Source organism: Oreochromis aureus, linkage group 14 (genome assembly GCF_013358895.1).
Source record: "Oreochromis aureus strain Israel breed Guangdong linkage group 14, ZZ_aureus, whole genome shotgun sequence".
NCBI lineage: Eukaryota > Metazoa > Chordata > Actinopteri > Cichliformes > Cichlidae > Oreochromis > Oreochromis aureus.
The window spans coordinates 6,698,505-6,719,468 of NC_052955.1; the positions used below are offsets into that span (position 1 = coordinate 6,698,505).

Below are 20,964 nucleotides of genomic sequence, written 5' to 3' on the forward strand. Positions count from 1 at the left end.
AGATCTGATGATAAACTGTTAAGTTACACTGTTCCCAGTGTAAGTTCTTACTTTCCAAAGATGAGTATCAACTAAAAAATACCATCTAAATTAATTCAAACCTGAAGCCAATGAGACACACTTGTTTAGTGTGATAATAATTAGTTATTACCTGGTCCTGTGGAGGTGAGCGGAACTCCCGGGTTTTGCGTGCAGTCTCAGCGGCTGACATGGTGAAGGCTCTCATTAACTGGTTGTAACGGACACGTTGATTGCTCTTAATATCATGGACAAACTGGTCTGAGAATGCAACAATGGCTTCCACTCTGTGTCTCAGCTCGCAATCGCAGAAGTACTGCAGGAGTGTGCACATCTGAAAGAGCAAGGTGAGACAGGAACATAAGTTTTAATGCGTATAATTTGTAAAAAATTTTATGATATGAGATCCTCTGATATAATTATCCACATCGGTTGTAGAGACTGTAAAGCAGGCAGAGGCTAAACATCACAATGACCTGTAGTTTGACAGACTCTGGCAGCGTCATCTGTAGCAGTCCTTCCTCCAGACCCTCCTCTTCCTCCTGTGCTTCTGCTTCCACTGCCTCTGACTCCTTCTCTTCCTCTGCTTTCTCTCCATCTACTTTTCCTCTTTTAGCCTCTTCTTTGTCCTTTTCCCCCTCTTCTCCTTCTTCCTTGGGCTCAGCCTCTTCCTCCTCACCCTCTGGTTTCTCCAGCTCTTTTAGCTCCTCCTCTTCCTCATCCCCAACCCCTTCATCCTCAAGCTCGTCCTCAGCTGCTTCTTCTGATTCCTCCTCCTTCTTTTCCTCATTTTCTCCTTCAGCAGCTCCACCCTCTTCAGCTTCCTCCTCTTCCTTTCCACTGAAAACATTGGGGTCGATCATCTTGAGGATGTGCTTGGTGTCATCATCATTGAAGATCCCCATAATAAGCAGTGTACTGATTAGCTTCAAGATTGGGACAAAGTGGAACTCTACACTGCCTCCTACTGGATCCCGCATGGCCTGGCTACCATCCAGCACGGCCTCTCGTAACATGCTAATCGCCTTTGTTTTCAGCTCCTACAGAAGCAAAATAACAAGTAAGAAAAGGCAGAAAACATTTAAGATTTTTGGTTTAATGCACCTTGTCTCCTGCTTCTTACCTGTAGAGGAAAGACAGGACTAATGGTGTACAAATCAGGGTCTGTGCCAACAAAGTTGATGGATGAGAAATGCAGCTTTGGCCGTAAGCAGGTAGTGAGACCAACACCAGGTAAGGAGTGGGCTTTTATCGCATCAGGATAGAGCTTGATGCTGAGGGTCTCTTCAGTCATGGGAACGATGAATTCCCTGTTGGTGCCCAAGCGTGCACGTTTTGCTGATTCCAGATGAATGCTGATAAGCAGGTCATAGTAGCCGCTGCGGAGAGGTCCAGGTAGGTAGGTGTTCTCAATGGCATAGAAAAGCTGGGATTCATCCACATGACTGCATAAAGCATGAGCCACTCGGTTGTTCCCAAGTGCACACACAGCACAGTAGAGCATGAGTGTATGATAGTGGAACTTCATCAGATCCTGACGCTCTGACAGCTCCAGGATATCAATACACCTGTGGAAAAAAAGTTAACTTCAAAGTTCAATACGGATTAGGTATATATGCATTATATGATCATGACAAATCTTTTGTTATAACTATATGTTAATCACTCTATATATTTACCTTCCCTTTCTTAAATCACACTCTCATGATAAAAAAAATGTATTTTTTGGTTTTCAGCTTTCTTAATGCAGAAAAAAAGAAAGCAGCTTCTTCCCATGACATCTCTACATACAAAGGATATAACAAGCATCTGACATTTGCAATGATAAAGTTAAAAGATGTAGGGATTGCTGATCTGCTGCTATCTCAATTATTTGTAACAGGAATGTCAGGCATTGACTCTAAACTTAAGAGTTTTCTGCATCGGCATTCTGTTTCTGACCTGTTCTCCTCTGGGATGTGCAGTGCCATCATGATGAGAGGTTCAACACACTCCACCATCCAGCCTAACCGCTCATTTACTTTGCCCACCTCTGGTTTGAGGAAGTGATTTGGCATACGACTCCAGATAACTGGAGTCAGCATCTGGACATCCAGCCTCGGGGGGCACTGAGGGACTGGATTGTTACGTTCACTGCGGAACATCGCAGCTGAGATAGGCATGATGTTCTGATATGAGAGATACAGTAGAGGTGAGTTTACTGTCATTTGAAGGAAAAAATAAATTCAACTAGATTTGAAAAAGACAGAAATTCAGATGTGAAGGTACAGATTAAAAATTTGTGGTTCATTTTATTAAAAACACCAACACATCATCATTAATAAATGATGGACAACATCTGGTCCAATATTAAAAGAGATAAGTAGGAGAATTACAATGCAAGACTGGACCGTGCTCCACTCCCAAAGACCACCAACGTGGGTCTGACTTACATTACCATACATTTCTAAATTGGTGACACTTTAAGAAAATACAGCTGCAAAAAAGCGTGAAAATTCCATCTGACCTTGAGTTTGCCCAACTCTAGCTGCACCATGTTCTGACTGAACGGCTGAACGAAAACTGCAGGGAAGAGTTTGGTGTTCGGCTCCACCTGAAAGAACATAGCGTTGTCACATAGCTCATCAGGATACATTTAAAGCAAAGACTGAAAAACACAGATAAAACTATTTGACCTTCCCTTACCTGGTAGAAAGTATTAATCTCCTTTCCATTTGCCGTAAAAGTCATGAGACCTGTTGCCAGGTCAACAAGGCAGCCAATCACCATGTCCTCCTGGCTAAAGCGGGTTTGCTGATTGCTGACCAGATCCCCTCCCCACACCATGTAACAATTACTGTGCTTCATGCTGCAAAGAATGAGCAAGAAACACCGCTGTAATGAAACTCACTTCAATTAAACTCATCTGTCTCAAGTGAAAAACTGCAGCTGATCCAAAATGCTTTACAGTAACTAACAAACCAAGTAAAAGAAGCAGATATAAGCAAAATAGAACCCTAACTAACTTTGAATTGTATTTTTTTATTTTATTTTCTGTCTTACACTGTGAATATGTATAGTGGATGCTCCTCTTACAAGTTAAGTTTCAAATAATGAGTTCAGCATATGTAAAAGTAATCTACATTAGACTTTAGTTCAGGTTTCAGACTGCTGTCAGTGTTTGACTTCCAAAATTTCCATTTAATCTCAGCCCCGATTATATTTTGTACATAAGTGTGAGTTTTTTAAGAATAAGAAATGGACTTTTTGCAGGAACCAGGCGAGGAACAGCAAGTCATACAATAGTGGGCAATTAGCGTGAGGGGGTCTTAAATAGACAAGAGCTAAAACAGATAATGAACTGAGAGGCTGCATATACAAGTATATGATCCATAAATTTTTCCACTGTAAATCATGTAAAGCTGCTCTAATGAAGTCCCAGAACAAAAATAAGGAGCTGGAAATAAGCTTGATAGGTCCCTTTGTTAATTTAGGTACACGACCAAGTTAATATGAAGGTATATTTAATTTTTTGATTTCTTTGTGTTGTTTGTCTTTCCTTCCACAGCATTTAAATAAACAAATCTAGCCTTAATGCAATTATATTACTTTAAATTAAGATTAAAGATTTACAAGTTTTCCTCAATGCTCAGTGAGCAATAATAAAAATTTATGCACGAAAAAAACTAACCTGTCATGTATGTTGCCTTTGTCATCTCCCACTGTGACAGTGACACTGCGAACCTTGGAGAGGTCAAAGTTTTGATCATACATGTGGTAATCAGGAGTGACCCAGCCAACCCAAACACCAGACGGCTCCTGCCCAGCAAAGATCCTCACAGAGTAGTAATACTAAAGACGGGGGGAAAAAAGAAGAAATCATATTATTTTATTATCTACAGATTACATGAAAACTTAAAGCCATCATTCAAATTGACGAACTCTCGGGTGTAATAATATGTGTAACAGTAGCAAATAATAATGTGAATCTCACAGTGGTGGTACTTTGGATGATCTCAGGATCATCTCTGTCATCAGGGACCACGTCTTCCACCAAACGTGGCACCGTTGGAGGAGCAGGAGGAGGGGCAAGAGGTGTCATGGCTGCCTTCTTGGCTTTGGAGAAAAATCTGTTGTCCACAGAAGATAAATAACATTTGAAATCATTTTTTTTAAAAGTGCTGCTTTCAGTGGATTTCATTCTAAAAGAACTTTGTTGTTAAAGAACAAGCCAAATATCACAACATCAGTCATATTTGTAAAATCAAATAAATCAAATAATTAGGACAAAAAAGAAGTTGATTGAGACTGTTCTTTTTAATTTATATTCAACTAGCAACCTTAACAGTCCAGAAGCTTTTCATTATTTTGCAGTGACAAACTGACAAACGTACCCTTTTTTCTTTCCCTTTTCTGACATTGTGTCCTTCTCATTTTCCACAGAGATCTCCTTAGGCACAGAAGGGTCCTTCTTGTCTTCCTCCTGCTCCTTGCGACTGGCAGACTTTTTCAAAACTTCAAACTCTGAGTCAGGTTCCACCACTGCGACTTCCTCCTCAGGTATAGTGAGGGCACGGGTGAGAGGGGTGGTACCTGCCGGGATCTTAAAGGTCTCGTGGAACTGCACAGGCATGCTGAGTCTAAGGAACATCATATCAGTGTTGGCGTTCTGCGACCCAAACGTCTTGTGCGTCAACTTCAGACAGGGGGCGCTTTCCACGGTCCCATCAACACGGGAGACCTAGGAGACAAAAATAAAGAAATCACTCATTTTGAAGTTCTAATTTTATTGAACTTTAAACATGTCTCTGAATAGTTACCTCAATATGGTTGTGATCAGCAGGCACAGGCACAAACTGGGGCAAACTTTTACTGAACCACATGGTGATGTCTCGCTTCATATTGATGGCAAAAGGTTCAAATCCTTCCTGCAGGCCACAAATGGCAAAATAGCGCAGGCTGCTGACATTTTGACCCAGATTAATCCTTCCAACCTGAGATAGACCCAGGGTACACACTGGAATAAAACCTGATGGGTAACATGAAAGGGAAGAAATTAGTTAATACTTCTTTCAAGCTGCTGGTTAAAATACAAACTGGCAAAAATTAATGCACCAGTAACTTTTAGTTAGTGGTGCTAATGCTGGTACTATAAAAAAAACAGTTCTCACCATCCCCAATTTCAATATCTTTGAAAGCCATCTCTGAGCCTGAGTCACTGATCAACATTTCTCCATTGAGCGTGAACATGATGTTCATCTCAGTCAGGTCTATCATACAGCCAACTACATCACCAGACTGCCACTGGCGGCCAAATGGTTCATTGCCAATATGCCATCGCTGGGCCTGGAATAGGTTACAACAAATAACATATTACTTATTTCCACAAAAACAGAGACATCAATTCCACCGGCTACAGTGTGCTACAATAACCTTTTTTAGCTACTGACTAATACATCTTGTCTCAGGTTTGCGATACCTTGACCTTCTCCTAGCTATACAAAAATAATAAAGACAGTGTGATATTTTCTATTCCTACAACTTAAAGAACTTCCCTCAAAACTGAATATTTCTAATAGTTTGAGAGCCACATGTCATCTATTCAAAAGTTGTGGATGATTTAGAAAACATTTACACAATTTATTACCTAATTTTTGCATTAACGAGACCAAGTAACAAGTCAAAATTCGATTTGTAATCTTACCCTACAGACTAACCTTATTGCCATTAAAGACGTAGGCCAACTCATCTGCTCCCAGTTCAGTGTCAGAGCGGACATTAGGACGTGCCCAGCCCACTCTCATCTCCCCCGTTGTGACTGCCTCAAACTCAAAGTACCACTTTCCTTGGGTGACAGCATACGACTTCTCTGCCCTGAAGATTCGTACTTTGTCCCCACGGGTGTTCTCAAGGCCATGGCCAGCTGCAGTGAAAGAGGGAAAACATGACAGATGTGTAAAAAAGATACTGTGCATTTAATCAGCGAAGACATGAGGAAAGATGACTTACTGCTCTCCTGATCTGGAGGCTCAATGTTGTAGCCATAGCCAATGAGTGTACGGACAGCGTTGTTAACGCTGTCTCGGTTGGTTTTCTTAGTTCTCTCATCCAGCAGGTTGTAAGGTACCAGACGAGGGTTACGCTTATTAACGATGTCCTGAAAAGTGTAAAAAATGCAGCTTTATATGCAAAGAAAAAATATGGAATACATGTGATTGGAAGTGATGTGATTGTGTACTTTAAGACAGACAATCCACCAATAAATAAAAGGTCCACTAAGGAAAACAAAACAAACAATAAAGAAACCCATTGGCCAAATGTGACTTGACGAAAACAATCCTGTACGACAAGTTTTGTTTTTCTTTTTCTTTTCTTTTCTTTTTTTTTTTTTCACTTGTTTTCTCTTGCAAGACGTCTGTAAGATTGCTGGTCATTTCTGAGATGTAGCGATAATATCGTATTTAAGTATTAAAATATGTATGGGAAATCCTCACCTGGACAATGCTGTAGGTCCATCCTTGCCGTACTCGGTCCCTTGCCCAAACATTATGCCCATTTTCTGCCAGTTTTTCTACAAGCTGATTCTGGTTTGGTGTCAGCTTGACATGGTTGAGATCAAGCGGGGCAGGCTTGTATCCGTTGCTCATCACATAGCTAACAGAAAGATATGGTTACATTTAGATATGCATAGTTAATGTATAAAATTATGACGAAACAATAAGAAATATCTTTTGTTTTCATACGTCTTGGGAAGCTTGATTTTCTTTAGATTCTCCTCCGCTTTCTCATCACCCATACCAACATGGCAACCCAGTGCTAGGAGAGTCCTGTGGGATAATAAAGACACACGTTCACCAATAATGGGACATAAACTTTCTCCTCTGACCTTTAAATCTCTCAAATCTAACCTGCTACTCACTTGAGAGTCTCAGCAGACATCTGCAGATTGTAGTTCTTTTCTGGTTCAGGCAGACTTTGGAAGTCCACCAGACAGGGATGGAGTTTCTTGTTGTCATCCCTAAACTGGAGGGAAAAAACATGGTTTTTTACCCATAGTTTATAAATGTGTGTAAATGTATATATGTATATGTTAGTTCATGCTTTTTTTTGCTTGTGTAAAGCATTTTGAAGCAAAGGTAACATTTTGAAGCATTTCTAACAGTCATATTAACTTTTAACAGCTAAAAGCTCCAAACCACTTAAAGCTGATGTTGTCAAACCACTAATCTTGTATAGTTGCATCTGTTCTGCAGTGCTGACACCATACTCACAATCCCATAGGTCCAGCCCTGCTCAATACGAGTGACAGCCCAGAGTTCGTGAATATTCTCTGCCAGTTTTTCTCGGATACGTTCCAAGTGGGGTGGCAAGACAATCTATAAAGCAAAGGAAAGTCAGAAAATGAAAAAAAACAAACACGTCACATACTGATTTTAGGTGAGGGGATTTTACCTGAATTGTGTCCACAGGGCAGGGGGTGAAAGATGTGTGAGTGAGGGACAGAGTAGGACCCAGAAGATTGCGCACACCATCAAAGTCATGCTTGTACTCCTTGATATGTTCAATACGCATCCTCTCTCTAGGCAACAAAGCCTCGTAGCATGGCGCATAACCAGGTGGGGGCATGAATTTAAAGTCCCCATGGCGACCACCGAGGAGGAATCGAGCCCTAAGGGGACAAAAACCAAGTGAGTCCAAGTCTTTATATATACAACATAGGTTTATATACTACTAAACTCTTTTATGGTTCATTGATCTTTAGAAGACTCATAATAAAGAAAAAATTGATTATTATTTCTGTGCCAGTTCCTGAGCCTGTTTCCCTTCTTGTACTCATCAGTCAATGATGCGTAAGCCCCATCTCAGCACTCTATAGATTTATTACAGACAAATCCTGTAAGAGCTTTTAAGTGACAGGACTCTGAAGATTTTAAAGCTATTATTTGGGAGATTAGACAATAATCTAAAGAAATAAAAAAAATATTAATTATTAAAAATATAAGACTGGAGAAATTCTGAAATATAATGCAATAATAATTTTTTTGTTACTTCCCCACTGTATATTATTACACCAATAGTCCAATAATTGAAATTAAATTACAATTTAAAAGGCGACAAACTCATGAAAAACCATTAAATTAGCTTCTGCCTGCATAATTGCATTGCATCAACATGTATCACATGAATTTGCTGGTGTACTAGTCCAGTAAAGAAATTACTATGTTCATCAGTTACATTAATCAACAAAATACAAGTAAATAGTGAAACAGAGGAATATGCTTTATTTGTATGTTAAACTTACTTGACCCCAGCAGAAAAGCTAATGACGGGAAAGAAGAGGCCATCAACATTAAAGTTTTCAAACATTCCCTGAACTGGGTGGCCATTAATACGGAAGGAGATACTGGGCACACTGAGATCCAGACAGCAGCTTACAACATCATCGGCAGCCAGTGTATGTGCACTGGGCGAAGCCACCTGGCGGGCCACAGTACCTGGACAGTAGAGCAGGTAGTGAAGAGGTTGTATTGGTTACAAGAGATTGTAAATCTTCTTGTAAAGAATTTAAGGAAATCTTACCTGACCACAGATGCAGTCCATCAAAGCCATATGAGTAGAGGTCATCTCCCACACCATTACCACCCCAGCCTTCTCCTCCTCCAGGATAGGGGCTATAACCTTCAGTCAAAGCCCAGCCTACCCGCAGGTGAGAAGCCTGTGCTGTCACAAAGGCTTCCACATGGTCTACCATCACCTCGTAGTACCACTTCTTATACTGTGTTGACCCCTCACACGTACCCAAAAAGATGTTGGGCCTTACACTGAGCACAGAGGAGAAAGTACATTAGCATTAACTTTTATAGACAACAAGAGAAAATAACTAAAAACTAACAACGTGAAAACATTGTAAAACAATGTATATTTGGACACCTGTGCATCTTTAATACTTGCAATATCCCAGAAACATTAGTGTTAATACTTGTGTCCTTTTATACTTATATTTATCTAATTGTATCTCTATTTCTACACTTCTTTTATGCTATTCCTTTGTTGTCTGTTGTATGTATGCTGTTATGACAACTCAGTTTCCCTCTGGGATTAATAAAGTTTTCCTGATTCTGATTTTGAAAACAACTTAACAGTAGTTCAAGTACCTGGTGACATAGTTTACAATGTTGGTCTGTAGCAAGAGGTCACGACCTGGAAGTAGATTTTCAGTGATGAGGTTCTGGTTGGACCTCACAGCTACACCATTACACACACAAAGAGAGCGCAAGACATCCAGCACCTAAAGGTAGAAGCATAAACACTTTTATCAACTTAATTATCACTGGATTATCCACTGGTTAAGATTACTAAAAACAGAACAGCAAAAACAAAAAAGTATTTTTATGAGTCAGATTCAGTCAGACATTCAGGACTCTCTTTACATTATGAGATTGCCAAACACAAAAACAGAAGAACTGCTGCCCATGACAGCAGAGAGACAGACACCAGCTAGCTACCACCAACAGGTAAAATGATATTTGCCTGGATTTTGTCTTTGCTTTCACTTGTACTATTTTTTTCTACCCAGTTTATAGATCTACTAACTCATGTGATGGCCCACCAATACCTGCTCCAGAGGAAATACCGGTAAGAGGAGATAAACTAGTGTCTCCAAAGCACTTTAGCACTGATGTAAAATCAAGCAAACAGGCAGTCCTTCATGCACACACTAATTTCAAAAAGTGCACAGTGAGAATGGATGTCGTGTCTGTGTGTCTACAGACATGCATCTCAATCTTGCATATTTTGATTACATCTGCAAATCCTGACAAGAAACAACAGCAAAACAGATTTTACGTGTTAAAGGGAAAATATTCAAATATGAGTGCATATCATATGGAGCTCATTTATTTTCCCTTTCAGTTCCTGGCAGTGAAATATAGCCTACCTTATGGTTCCTTCCATGTTTGTCCAAGAGAGAGATGATGGATTTGATGTGGTTCTCCTGGATGATGTTCAGAACCTCGGGGCTTTCAATTAAGACACAGTACAGCACCTCAAGAATACCTAAAAACAAAAAAGGGTCCACATACTGGTAATATTTAAATAATATATGGTCTTCAGGCTAGCTGCTGGCTGGCAGAGATTTGTGTCTTCAAAACTTCAAATCTTTATCTTGCAGTATAAAGCACCTTGTTGTGAATTTTTAACCAACTCCCGATCTAGACTGGATGTACTGAATGTAAGGAGACTTGTGTATTTCAGTTATATTGTACTGTATCGAAGGTGTTATTAATCTGAGGATTTTCTAAGTGGAAATAACAAACAATACCCTCGGGCTTAACGCATTAAGCTGTGCCAGTTATAAACAGCTGATCCAGCCAAGCCAATTAGTCGAAACACTTGTAATTTTTGGGTAGTGGATGTATGACTGAATGAGTAAGGTGCATTCCAAACCTGAGGAGGCCTCCAGACGGTCCAGCTTGCTGACCAACCAGTCGAGATTGTCACAGAACAATGCACAATTTGATCGGTTACCCCTGATCAGAGAAGCTGTGCAGTGGAGACACAGAGACAAATCATTTTTTCTTTATTCAGCAGAGACCACGTGTAATTTGTAGTTTGTGTTTTCAGAGGTCGTACCCAGCAGCTCATAAAGGAGGTTGACAATCTCCTTCCAGGACTCTGCAGCCTCCTCTCCCGCAAATTCAGAAAAGTGGGCAGCAGTGTTGTACACGTTCAGGCGGTCAATGCACTCCAGCACAATGGTTATCATTCCCTGGGGTTGAAAACAAAAACAAAAGGATCAGGATTCATAATAATAACCTGAGAGTTTAGGTCATGTTCGCATCCATTTAAACTTATTTTGTATAAAAAAGAATATTCCCCTTTATTCTGAATATAACACTGAAATTACTTCTAATTAATGTTACATTAACATTATGAAGAGGTGAGTTTAAGTTTCAAAAGCTTCACATGAATTAATGTGATTTAAAACATGTCCCTGCAAGTGATAAAAATAATTGCAATTGTATGTGTGAGACATGTATATGTGAAAGTATAAAAGGCCCTCGGTGGTTTCAAATGTGCAAGTTCCCCTACACAAAGAAGAATTTATAGCTTAGTTTTAGTTAAAAATCAATAGATATTGAAAATCTCAGAGTGTAGGAGATTTTGATGGCAGCATGCTGATTACCTCCTCCTGGAAGAGGTTCTGCCGGTTGCGGAGAGAGCGAAGCTTGGTCTGTTTCTCTTCGTGTTCCAGTTCCTCCTCAGGCGGGCGAAAGTAGAAGATGAGATCCTGAAGAGAGAGGATGACCGACTCCAGAGGAAGTGACCCTGTCCCTAGTGACTTGTTCTTCCCACTGAGAGAGTCCAATCCACTGAAAGAATAAATAAAATTTTATAATATGTTAATATGACTGCATCCTGTTGCAAAGAAGAGTTTCCACTCACCCACATTTTAAAAACATATATACTTACTTGATGAACTGCCTGAAGAGGCCTGTGGTGCTGTAAATCATTCGAGCAGCCTGTGACTCTTCAGTCTGAGAGCGGGACACAGTCAAGGCATCGTCCATATGGCCCTCCTGGTGCAGAATAACCTGGAAACACAGACAACACAATTACCACATGACACTGCTATTATTTTCCATTGGTGGTACTTATGTAGGAAAAAAGATTTAAGAACCTTAAAAAAGTCTGCCATTATCAATATTCACTTATTTTCACATTAAACATTAAAGCACACAGATGCAGGTAAACAATATTGAAACTGGCGAATGGTCTGGACTGCAGGCAAGCCAGCACCCGGACTCTTCCGCATTGATGGTGCTTTTCCAGATTACAAGCTGTGAATATGCAGTAAAGTAGCTCCATATCATCAATGATATATCATTTTTAACTGTGTGGTGATAACAAGAAAGATCTTCCACAAGCCAAATTAATCCAGATCTGGAATCCATGTTTTACAAGAATTTTCAATTATGATTCGCCCACAGAATAGTCCTCCACTTTACCTCAGTCCCTTTTAAATGGCCCAGAGAAGATGACAGTGTTTTTGGATCATGTTCACATGTGGCTTCTTGTTCGTATAATAGATCTTTAACCTAAATTGAAATTTCTGGAAGTGTTCCTGAGCTGAGCCCATGCACTGATTTCTATGGCAGAATCATGTCTGTTTTTAATGCAGTGCTGCCCAAGGGCCCAAACATAACAGTCATCCGGTACTGATTTTTGGTTTTATCCAGTGTGCACAGATTTCTCCAAATTCTTGGGATCTTTTGATGATATTATGTACTGGGTGTTTGGTATGCAACGACCACAACTGAGAACAGGAAGGCAGCCCACAGGGTAATTAGCACTGCCCAAAAAATCATTGGCTGCCCTCTCCCACCCCTGGAGGTTATCGCTAGATCCTCCTGTCTCAGGAAAACCAGGGCCATCACAGGTGACCCCTTGCACCCCGCACACCATCTGTTTGACATCACTGCCCTCTGGTTGACGCCTCAGGTCAATCAGGTCCCACACCTCTAGGCTCACAACAGTTGGTGTGGAGCACCCACAGTTTCATTGCACATGGACAATGACAATAAATGGCTATTCTATTCTATTCTTTACATTCTATTCTGTGCTGTGGACGATGAAACATTCAATATATTCACAATTTTAAGTTTAGGAATGTTTTTTTGCAGATTGGTCATTCTGTATCTCTCTACGATGCTCTTTGACCTGTTATCAGTTAACATTAGTTGCAAAATGTTAATTTAGCTGTTTCTTTTTCAAAGTAATTACTTTTCCAACCTTTTGTTTTCCACCTGCCAAATTTTTTGAGGCGTGCTGTTATCATCAAATTCAAAATGAGCTCATATTGTTCTTAAAATAACTAGACATTTGTTTTCTATGTTCTACTGTGAGTAAAATATTGTTACATTTGCTAATTATCATGTTTTTATTTATATTTTACACAGTGTGAAAACTTTTTCAGATTTGGGTTTGTATCTCACTTTTATTCCCAGGATAGATCATTACCTTTCTCTTCATCATTCCCAAACGAGCAGCTTTAGCATCCAGGGCAGCGTATGTGAGCCACAGGCCTGTAGACACATGCTGGACAAAGCACATGGACTCTCCATACTTAATCTCTGGAATGCCCATCCCCTCAACATCACGCTTCTGAGCCACGTCCACCTTCTCCTGCTCGGGGGGAGAAAAGGACAGTACGTGAGAAAATAACTGAAGTCAATGAGAGAATAAATCACAGTATATTAACTATGAATATCCAAATGCACTGAGAAATTCAAATTAAAATGTTGACCTTTGAAGCACGGAAGCAGAAAGCAGACAGTTTGGTGTTCGCCTTCTCTGGATCGACCACCAAGAGGCCCTTTTCCTCATCAAGACACAGGTACCGGCCCGTCGTGATGTGGCGAATACGAAAAGACTGTCCCCACTTCATGTGGCTACCACTCCAACTGCACAAAGTAAAAAAAAACAAACTATAAAGAAGCCAACAAAACTTCTTCATTCACTACTATATTTTGATTTTTGTTGCTGTTTCTTATTCTTACCTTACCCAGCAATTCAACCAACTAATGTGTGTCACATGAGGAGATAATCACCTGATTCTGAGGGGTTCCAGCCTCCACAGGGATCGAGCCTGACTGCACACAGTACCGCCTTCATAATGAGCCATCCTGTGGCAGAGTGGGCACACACATACAGTGAGTTTATGGTATCACATTAACAAGGACTTATTCTACTAAGAGCAACTTCCTATATTGTCACCTGCGCTTTTCTTCTCCTTCCTCTGGTGTTGCGATGGCCAGACATTCGTCCATGTGGCCATGGAAAAGCCTGAGAACATGACCTCCTGTTAAATAACCTGTGTAAAGGAACAAACATCCAAAGCGATTCTGTGTTATGTTTATTTTTACGGGAACAAGGAAAAGACAGAATTGTTTCAAGTAGGTTTGTACCCTCAGCTAGTTCACAGCCTGAACTAATTGGATTCATGTTCCAAAGAGTCTGCATGAAGGAAGCGTCCACCATGAGATCTCCACTGGCATAGGACAGATGCTGAGGACAGAAGAGAAGAAGACGATTAGACAAGACATACTGTGTATATGTCTCCATCATTGTGCAAAACAAGGAGCAGTCGTACCAGGTATCGCTCAGAGGACACACTGACAAGGATGAGGTCGTCACCCACCCTGACCTTTTCACCTTCTGACCTTTGTTTAGAGGCTGGATGAATAGTCCACCAACATGCCTCACCTGCAACAAGAGTAAGAAAAAAACAGCTATTTCCAAACACGTGTTTGGTAACAACATGCTGATACTGCACAGTAATCACTGCTTATATCCTGTAGCCCAACAACAAAGTGGATATAAACTGATGACTATTTTTGTCAATAGCTTTCATGATGGCAATAACAATAGCACCAGAGAATAATGAGCTAATACCAGGCCTAAAAATGTATTCTGCTGCATTTCCCTTACCGGTGGAATCCTCTTGTAAGCCTACATCGAAGGCCAGCTTGTCCGTGAGGGACCGAGATGTAGTCAAACAGCTCAAGTACTGGAGAGATAGTTTTTATAGAGGACATGACTCCAACTAGAGCATTTGAATACATCTTATACAGGTTTACATTTATTTCTTGCTCATTTCTAGCCTTACCATGCCTGAGTGGTGGTGTCTCAAAAGGATGGCATGACCATACAGTAAAGTGCGATGACCTCCACCCTGGGACGACTGCGGTGAGAAGTTATTAAAAAAAATACTTAACAGGCCAAATCAACACAAGGGGCTGTATACTTTAACAAACACATTGACCTGATGGGGGGAAACAACGACACATTTTTAAAGGTTCAAAGGTCAGAAGAAAAGATCAGAGGCTGGCTGTTTCAATAACTGAAAATGAATGTATTCCTAAAGCTCTTAAAGCTCTATTCATTTGTTAAGCCTGTCGTTTATATTGTCCATTATATGTAGCAATTTTTGTTGAATTCATTGATCCTGTATATGGCAGACTTTTCACTCAAAGTACACATCCTATTAGGATCAATTAAACATATGTATTCTCTCAGATGTGCTCAATTTATGTAAACAATAGTTCTAGTTTAGTCACAAGTTTATATTAACCAATAATGACCTGCCCAATTTATTTATTTAAACCCTAATTTCAGTCACCATAGGTTATACTCTCAAACGCAAGCACAACATTTAACATTTAGGGGTGTTGACAGGAAGATAAGGCTAAGACTAAAATGGGTTTAGCACCCATAATCCACTGAGATGAGTTAGGGGCAAGTATGTCAAGTGTTAGGATGATGCTAACAGCTCTAAACTGCATTAGCATTAGCACAAGGCTTGGATAGGACAGGTGTTGTGTTAGTGATTGTGTTGTGGGCCTTATCCCCAAGAGCGTGTGTTAAGAAGGAGCTAGGCCTGTCCGCAGCTCCGGGGTGTCCAATTTCTCCATCCATCCCTGACATATGTGGGTGGGAACCTCTGCTGGGCTGCATGCCATTCTATTCTCATCCTCTTGTTCATCAGTAGGGAAGCCTGGCTCTTCCACATCTTTCAACTCCTGTGAAGCAGGAACTGTCTAGACTAGTCATAATGCAGCTAATAAAAGGCTTGAAATAGTTTCTCTTAAAGCTAGCTTAAGATCATTGCCTCAGCCGTATCAGCTTTCATTCACTTGTCTTATTAAAGATTCAACATCGTTTTGTTTTTTTTCTTGATGTGCTAACTGATATTTTGATTGTATACTAATCAAAATGGCACATTGTAGTTAAATTGTGACAAGCATATTTTCATCTGTGTTTAACTGGTAATCATCTGGAAATGAAAAAAAATACCAAAAACAACCAAAAGTTTCTCTTACAAAAACCTTTAAGGATCAGAATGCCTTTATAGTAAACCAAGTGTGTACGTTTATAGTGAATTAATCTTTTTTATCAATATGATAACATGTTGTGAATAAAAGGAGAACTGGGATGTGTTATGAAAATGGACCTGTTATGCTCATTTCCAGCTCTTCATTTTTATTGTTTGACTGCTAGAGTGGCCTCATACTGGGCTTTGGTTCAGCCCCTTTTCACCCACTGTTCTAGCTCCTCTACCTTTAAAGCCGCACTCCCTTTAAGGCAGCTTTCTTCAGATTGTCTGGATGGTTTTAACAGCATGTGGATGGGACTTATGTGCTCTTTGCAAGAAGTGTCTGTTTGACATGACCATATTAAGGATGTCTCCTCTTGCATCATACACATCTAAGTGTAGAAAAAACTCTGAGAGACCAAATCCTGAGAATCCCGAGTGTTCTGTTTCCGGGGATTGTCTTTACATACGACCTTATTATTTGAATGTTTGGGCATGTTTAGTATGAGCATCCACAACTGAAGTATATGAGGGAAAAAAAAGCATAACAGGTCAATTTTTAAGACTCACTAGAACAATGATCTAAAACAAATGAGCAACATCAAGCAAGGTAAAATAATAATTATGATGAATGGGCTGCATTTTCCACAAAATGCAAATGAGTGATGCATTGTGACGCCTTGTAGCTATGTCTCATATTGTGGGATAGATTGAAGTTTAATTATTAGAAAAAATGCTGTGCTCTATACTTGCTTCAAAACTGTGAAAAAAATCAAATCTTTCCCTAAAACTTTACTTTTTTATACTTAACAGTGATGTTTTTAATAGCTCAGCACAGAGACAGTGGACTTGAACTCCACCAGTTGCTAAAAGCTATACACAGGTGTTCATGACAATCACCTACTTAGGGTGAGGGCTTAACTGATACAAACCGAGATGTGTAAATGATACAGCACTACGTATTTCATTCACTAGGACACCCACTTGCCAACATGACAGGAACAAGGACAGTTGCCAGGTTGGTTGGGACACACATTACAGGAAATAACACACGTTAACAGACATACCCATTTGTCCAAATCGACTGCCTGCTTTGCAAAGAGCAAGAAGGGAAGGGGAGCGGGTATCAGATGGCAAGTAACAAAATCATAATAAAATAAACACCAAAAATACGTCCATTGATGGTGGTTATGTAGGCTGAAGGAATTTGGTTCATAATATCTCCAATTGTGAACTTTTCAAATTCATTTTGAAAGCTCCATCTGTGATGGAGCAGAAAAATAGCACCTACATATAAAGACAGGACTGGCACGCGCTACTAAACAGTCTGACCCACAATCACATGAGAGGATAAACTGCAAATTTATTTCTCTGTGTCTAAAACAGAGAAATGTCGAGGATCTCTCAATGTCAGACTGGAAACAAAGTGTTCCGAACCAGGATGCTTTTAAGTACATACAGAACGATGTAGTCAACGGTTTCTTAATTCATATACTGTTAGAAACAGCCAACTTTGCAATAAGGATGAGGTAAAAATTTTATTTATTTATCCATATTAATGTTAGCTGTTTTGCACCAAGTAAAACAGACTGGAAATTGTTGGAGGGTAGCTGCACCTATTTTTGTTGTTAAACTTGGCTGGGTACTTCTTGTTGACATGAGAGTCAATTTCATATACATACTTTCAAAAGTGTTGTAGTTTTTCTTGCCATATAGGTTTGGCGGTAGTGGGAAACAACACAGAAAAGTTATGCTCAACAACTGCACACAACAAATTGCAAACACAATGACGTTAGCAATTCCAGCTGAATGTGACAACTTTTGTCTGGTGACAGTAAGATGGACAGTGACAGAGGCAGTAAAATTGCATACATAATATACATACATATTTTTGCATTCAGAGAGACCTTGAAAATCTTCATAATAAGGTATATTTCTTTAGTGTGCCTTTCATAAGTCGCATTCCTTTTAGCACTGCATGAATCTCTTACATTTATGAATCACCCTCTCAATATTTTTCTATATATCTTCTACTAGTTTCATTATTTCAGGTTATGACCCCCACCTCGGTCATCTCCACGGTGTTGGCCAGCATCTCCTGCAGAGCACGGACTGAGAGAGACTGCTCCAGAATGAAGGTGCATATGGCCAGGTCTGGGGGCACATTCTGCAAATGCATAAACAATAGAGTAAAGTAAATTAAAGTTGATGAAAAAAAACAAGGGGATGTACAAGGGAAAGGGAGGAATGGGTAGCAGAACCTCACCTGAGCGTTGGATGTGGTTTCTAGGAAGCAGAGACGGTTCCCGAAGCCCTCGCAGGAGAGACACAGTTTAATCTGTTCCTTCAGGACGGAGGCAGTGCACTGCAGAACTACCTGGTCATCCTGCACTCAGTAAACAAACAAACAAACTGTTATCAATATTTCTTATTCACTATTCTTTCAGTTTCAGGATGCATAATTTCACATGACTTACTCAACTACAGTTTTCTCTTACATGTTTGTTGCAGCTGTCCTTGCCAGGTTGTTTTTTTAGGTATTTCTTTTTTATTAAAAAAATGTTTTCACTTGATATTGCAGGCATTCTGTTGTACAATACTGACCTTTTATTGACTGAACTGAAATTCTCTGCAAGAAGTGCGAAAAAGGAAAACTTGCCTACAGCACATTTCTAATAGACACTTGCTGTAGAGTACACAGTGACTGAAGTAAAAATGACTAGTACACTTAGAGAAAAACCCTCTGATTTAGTATGTTTTATGACTTTACCACTAATTAATCGCTTGCTTTAAGTAGATAATCTATCACAGCGAATGCTAAACCTGCAACAATTTAAGTGCACTTTGAAGCTATGAAATTATTACATGAATAAATAACAACTTTTCAAATCAATCTAAGTTTAAAATCCATCACCACAACAATTACATGACTAAAATAGGTAGATCTTATGTACACGTTGAGAAATTTGAACTGTGAATGTGTAAAGGATTAATTGGATATGAGCTTTCAGCAGAATTTAAACAGCTCCTTTTAGTAAGGTATGGCACAATATTTAGATGTGCCTCTATTCCATGGGCAGAATGCTAACAGTGAGTAATTTGTTTGCTCCTCGTCAATGTCTGGACGCTCCAGAGACTGTTGTAAATACAGCAATAAACACCCCCTCGCATGTGAACCTCACACCTGACACTCAAAATTCTCAGCTGTTTCTTCTACTCAGTCATTATGTAAGTGGCTCCATCATTTAACCTGAATAATATCCCCTCTACAGCTCTGGACGGATCCCTGACTTTTCTCCCCTCTCGTCTAACAAGTAATGAATCATTCTGTCTTCTCATTTCTTGAAGTGCTCACTGTCTCACCCTGGTGATTCTGCAGCTGTAATGTGTCATGGCTTACTGTTAGAAAAATAGCAGGCACTTTGAAGCGAGGTCAAATGCAGCAAAGGAGTTTGCATATCTATGTTTATAGCTTAGCATATAACAGGAAAATGGAAAACGATGCAGAGCTGTGACCTCATAACATCTACTCATCTCTTATGCCCAGAGGCCTCGAGTGTTTCTTTGGCTTAAAAGTGACCCCTCTTCCTTTGGCTGAGCTATCATCTATCTCTCCCTCCTCAGCCTAGAAATGTCTTCTCTGTCCTTTCCTTGCTTTGCCTGCTCTGCACTTCAGAAAAGTGGAGCAATGTGTCCTCTCTCTTTCACTGCAGACATGAGCAACAGCACTCAATGCAAGTCAAGAGTTACTAAAACTGCACAGGGCTCGCACAGTTTTTTTTTAACCTGACTTTTAAACCTCAGAAGTATCAGGAAACAAAATTGGATTTGGAATATTTTTTTTCGTCTCCCTTGTGCAACAACAATACCTACCTACACAGCACCAAGCTGAGATTCAGACCAGTACCTGCATGCACTACAATGACATGCATCTTTATCAAGACTGACTCAGTATACCTGTTCTAAAGCCAGCATTACAGAGTGAGAATAAGGCTACAAGGTCTAAACAGCTCTAAGCAAGGGTTAAACTGTCTAAAGTGATCATGTTTTCAGGCCAGTGCACAAATACTCAAACCACATTAAGCAGATAGGGCTGACCTAATAAGAGTCTGAAAGTGGACTAAAGTTACCAAGTGGCTTACTGTTGAGTGATCAGGTGACAACCATACACACTGTATGTCCTACAATTATACAGCAGTCCTGCTCATTGGCTTCTAATCTGTTTCAACAGCCGCTGCCCCACATGGTAGCCAAACACAGCTTTTACCTCTGCAGTCATGATCTAAAAAAACCCAGAATTTTCTAGAAGACTCCAAGGACTAAAGCAATAAATCTGCACAGAAAACTATAAGTTTGTATAGAAAGAATACTTTTTTTTATCAGTTTTTAAATTTGTGTTAGTAGTTTGAGAATGTGTTCTTGAAAGTGGTTGATGATGATTATTAGCGTGTATGTTGGACTTTGGAACAGAATAAACACCAAACTCCCGCCACACTGTGGAAAAATCATTTGTGACACAGTGAAGATAAGAAACCAACTTTCCCCAACAAACCTACAGAAATGCTTCTTTAATGTATTTTACAGCTTTAAACAAAGAACCAACAGCACAAACCAAATGACAGCTACCTGTCAAACAGGCTAGTGGAATGGATAAACAGTCCTCGTGAGAACTTTGCTGGCACATGTTTAAACCAGTTATGCTGAATAACTGGTTTAAACCCTCCAATACACATTTATAATACTCCTAAGTCAAATGTATCCGCAGCTACAGGGCAGTGTCCTTCCAGAAGTCACACTGTGTGAATCACTTCCAATTTGACCACGTGAAAAGCTGACACACAAACCCACAGGGTTAGCTCACACAGTTATTAATAGAGGCAGCTTTAAGGCTTTGGAAGATGTGCACCTGACAGTTAATTGTAAACCAACCACAACTCCTGATTATTTGTTAATCTTTTGTGACCATATCTGATGGGACCAGGACAGCTAGGATGCACCGAGTGGAAGTCAGGATGTCATGATAAATACCCTCACCTTACATTTATGAATATCGTGTAATTTTATCTTCTAAACCATACTATAATGTTTTACTT

At 39.9% G+C, this 20,964-nt stretch overlaps 1 protein-coding gene across 1 annotated transcript in view; it reads right to left on the reverse strand.

The window, feature by feature from the left end:
• ryr1b (ryanodine receptor 1b (skeletal)) overlaps nt 1-20,964 on the reverse strand; it is a 64,181-nt gene that overhangs the window by 33,999 nt on the left and 9,218 nt on the right. The window contains exons 2-37 of the mRNA XM_039597950.1: nt 18,138-18,257; nt 17,937-18,038; nt 14,666-14,740; nt 14,488-14,566; nt 14,150-14,262; nt 13,965-14,064; nt 13,774-13,870; nt 13,608-13,682; nt 13,304-13,460; nt 13,018-13,182; nt 11,470-11,591; nt 11,183-11,369; nt 10,630-10,765; nt 10,444-10,539; nt 9,935-10,053; nt 9,153-9,286; nt 8,578-8,819; nt 8,300-8,492; nt 7,450-7,666; nt 7,269-7,373; nt 6,917-7,020; nt 6,741-6,824; nt 6,492-6,651; nt 6,007-6,154; nt 5,715-5,920; nt 5,169-5,343; nt 4,818-5,026; nt 4,392-4,738; nt 3,992-4,127; nt 3,689-3,849; nt 2,704-2,866; nt 2,525-2,611; nt 1,960-2,186; nt 1,142-1,586; nt 495-1,058; nt 152-352 (exon numbers count right to left, since the gene is read on the reverse strand). Of these exons, the coding sequence (XP_039453884.1) occupies nt 152-352; nt 495-1,058; nt 1,142-1,586; nt 1,960-2,186; nt 2,525-2,611; nt 2,704-2,866; nt 3,689-3,849; nt 3,992-4,127; nt 4,392-4,738; nt 4,818-5,026; nt 5,169-5,343; nt 5,715-5,920; nt 6,007-6,154; nt 6,492-6,651; nt 6,741-6,824; nt 6,917-7,020; nt 7,269-7,373; nt 7,450-7,666; nt 8,300-8,492; nt 8,578-8,819; nt 9,153-9,286; nt 9,935-10,053; nt 10,444-10,539; nt 10,630-10,765; nt 11,183-11,369; nt 11,470-11,591; nt 13,018-13,182; nt 13,304-13,460; nt 13,608-13,682; nt 13,774-13,870; nt 13,965-14,064; nt 14,150-14,262; nt 14,488-14,566; nt 14,666-14,740; nt 17,937-18,038; nt 18,138-18,257 (6,051 nt within the window). The remainder of the gene's footprint in view (nt 1-151; nt 353-494; nt 1,059-1,141; nt 1,587-1,959; nt 2,187-2,524; nt 2,612-2,703; nt 2,867-3,688; nt 3,850-3,991; nt 4,128-4,391; nt 4,739-4,817; nt 5,027-5,168; nt 5,344-5,714; nt 5,921-6,006; nt 6,155-6,491; nt 6,652-6,740; nt 6,825-6,916; nt 7,021-7,268; nt 7,374-7,449; nt 7,667-8,299; nt 8,493-8,577; nt 8,820-9,152; nt 9,287-9,934; nt 10,054-10,443; nt 10,540-10,629; nt 10,766-11,182; nt 11,370-11,469; nt 11,592-13,017; nt 13,183-13,303; nt 13,461-13,607; nt 13,683-13,773; nt 13,871-13,964; nt 14,065-14,149; nt 14,263-14,487; nt 14,567-14,665; nt 14,741-17,936; nt 18,039-18,137; nt 18,258-20,964) is intronic.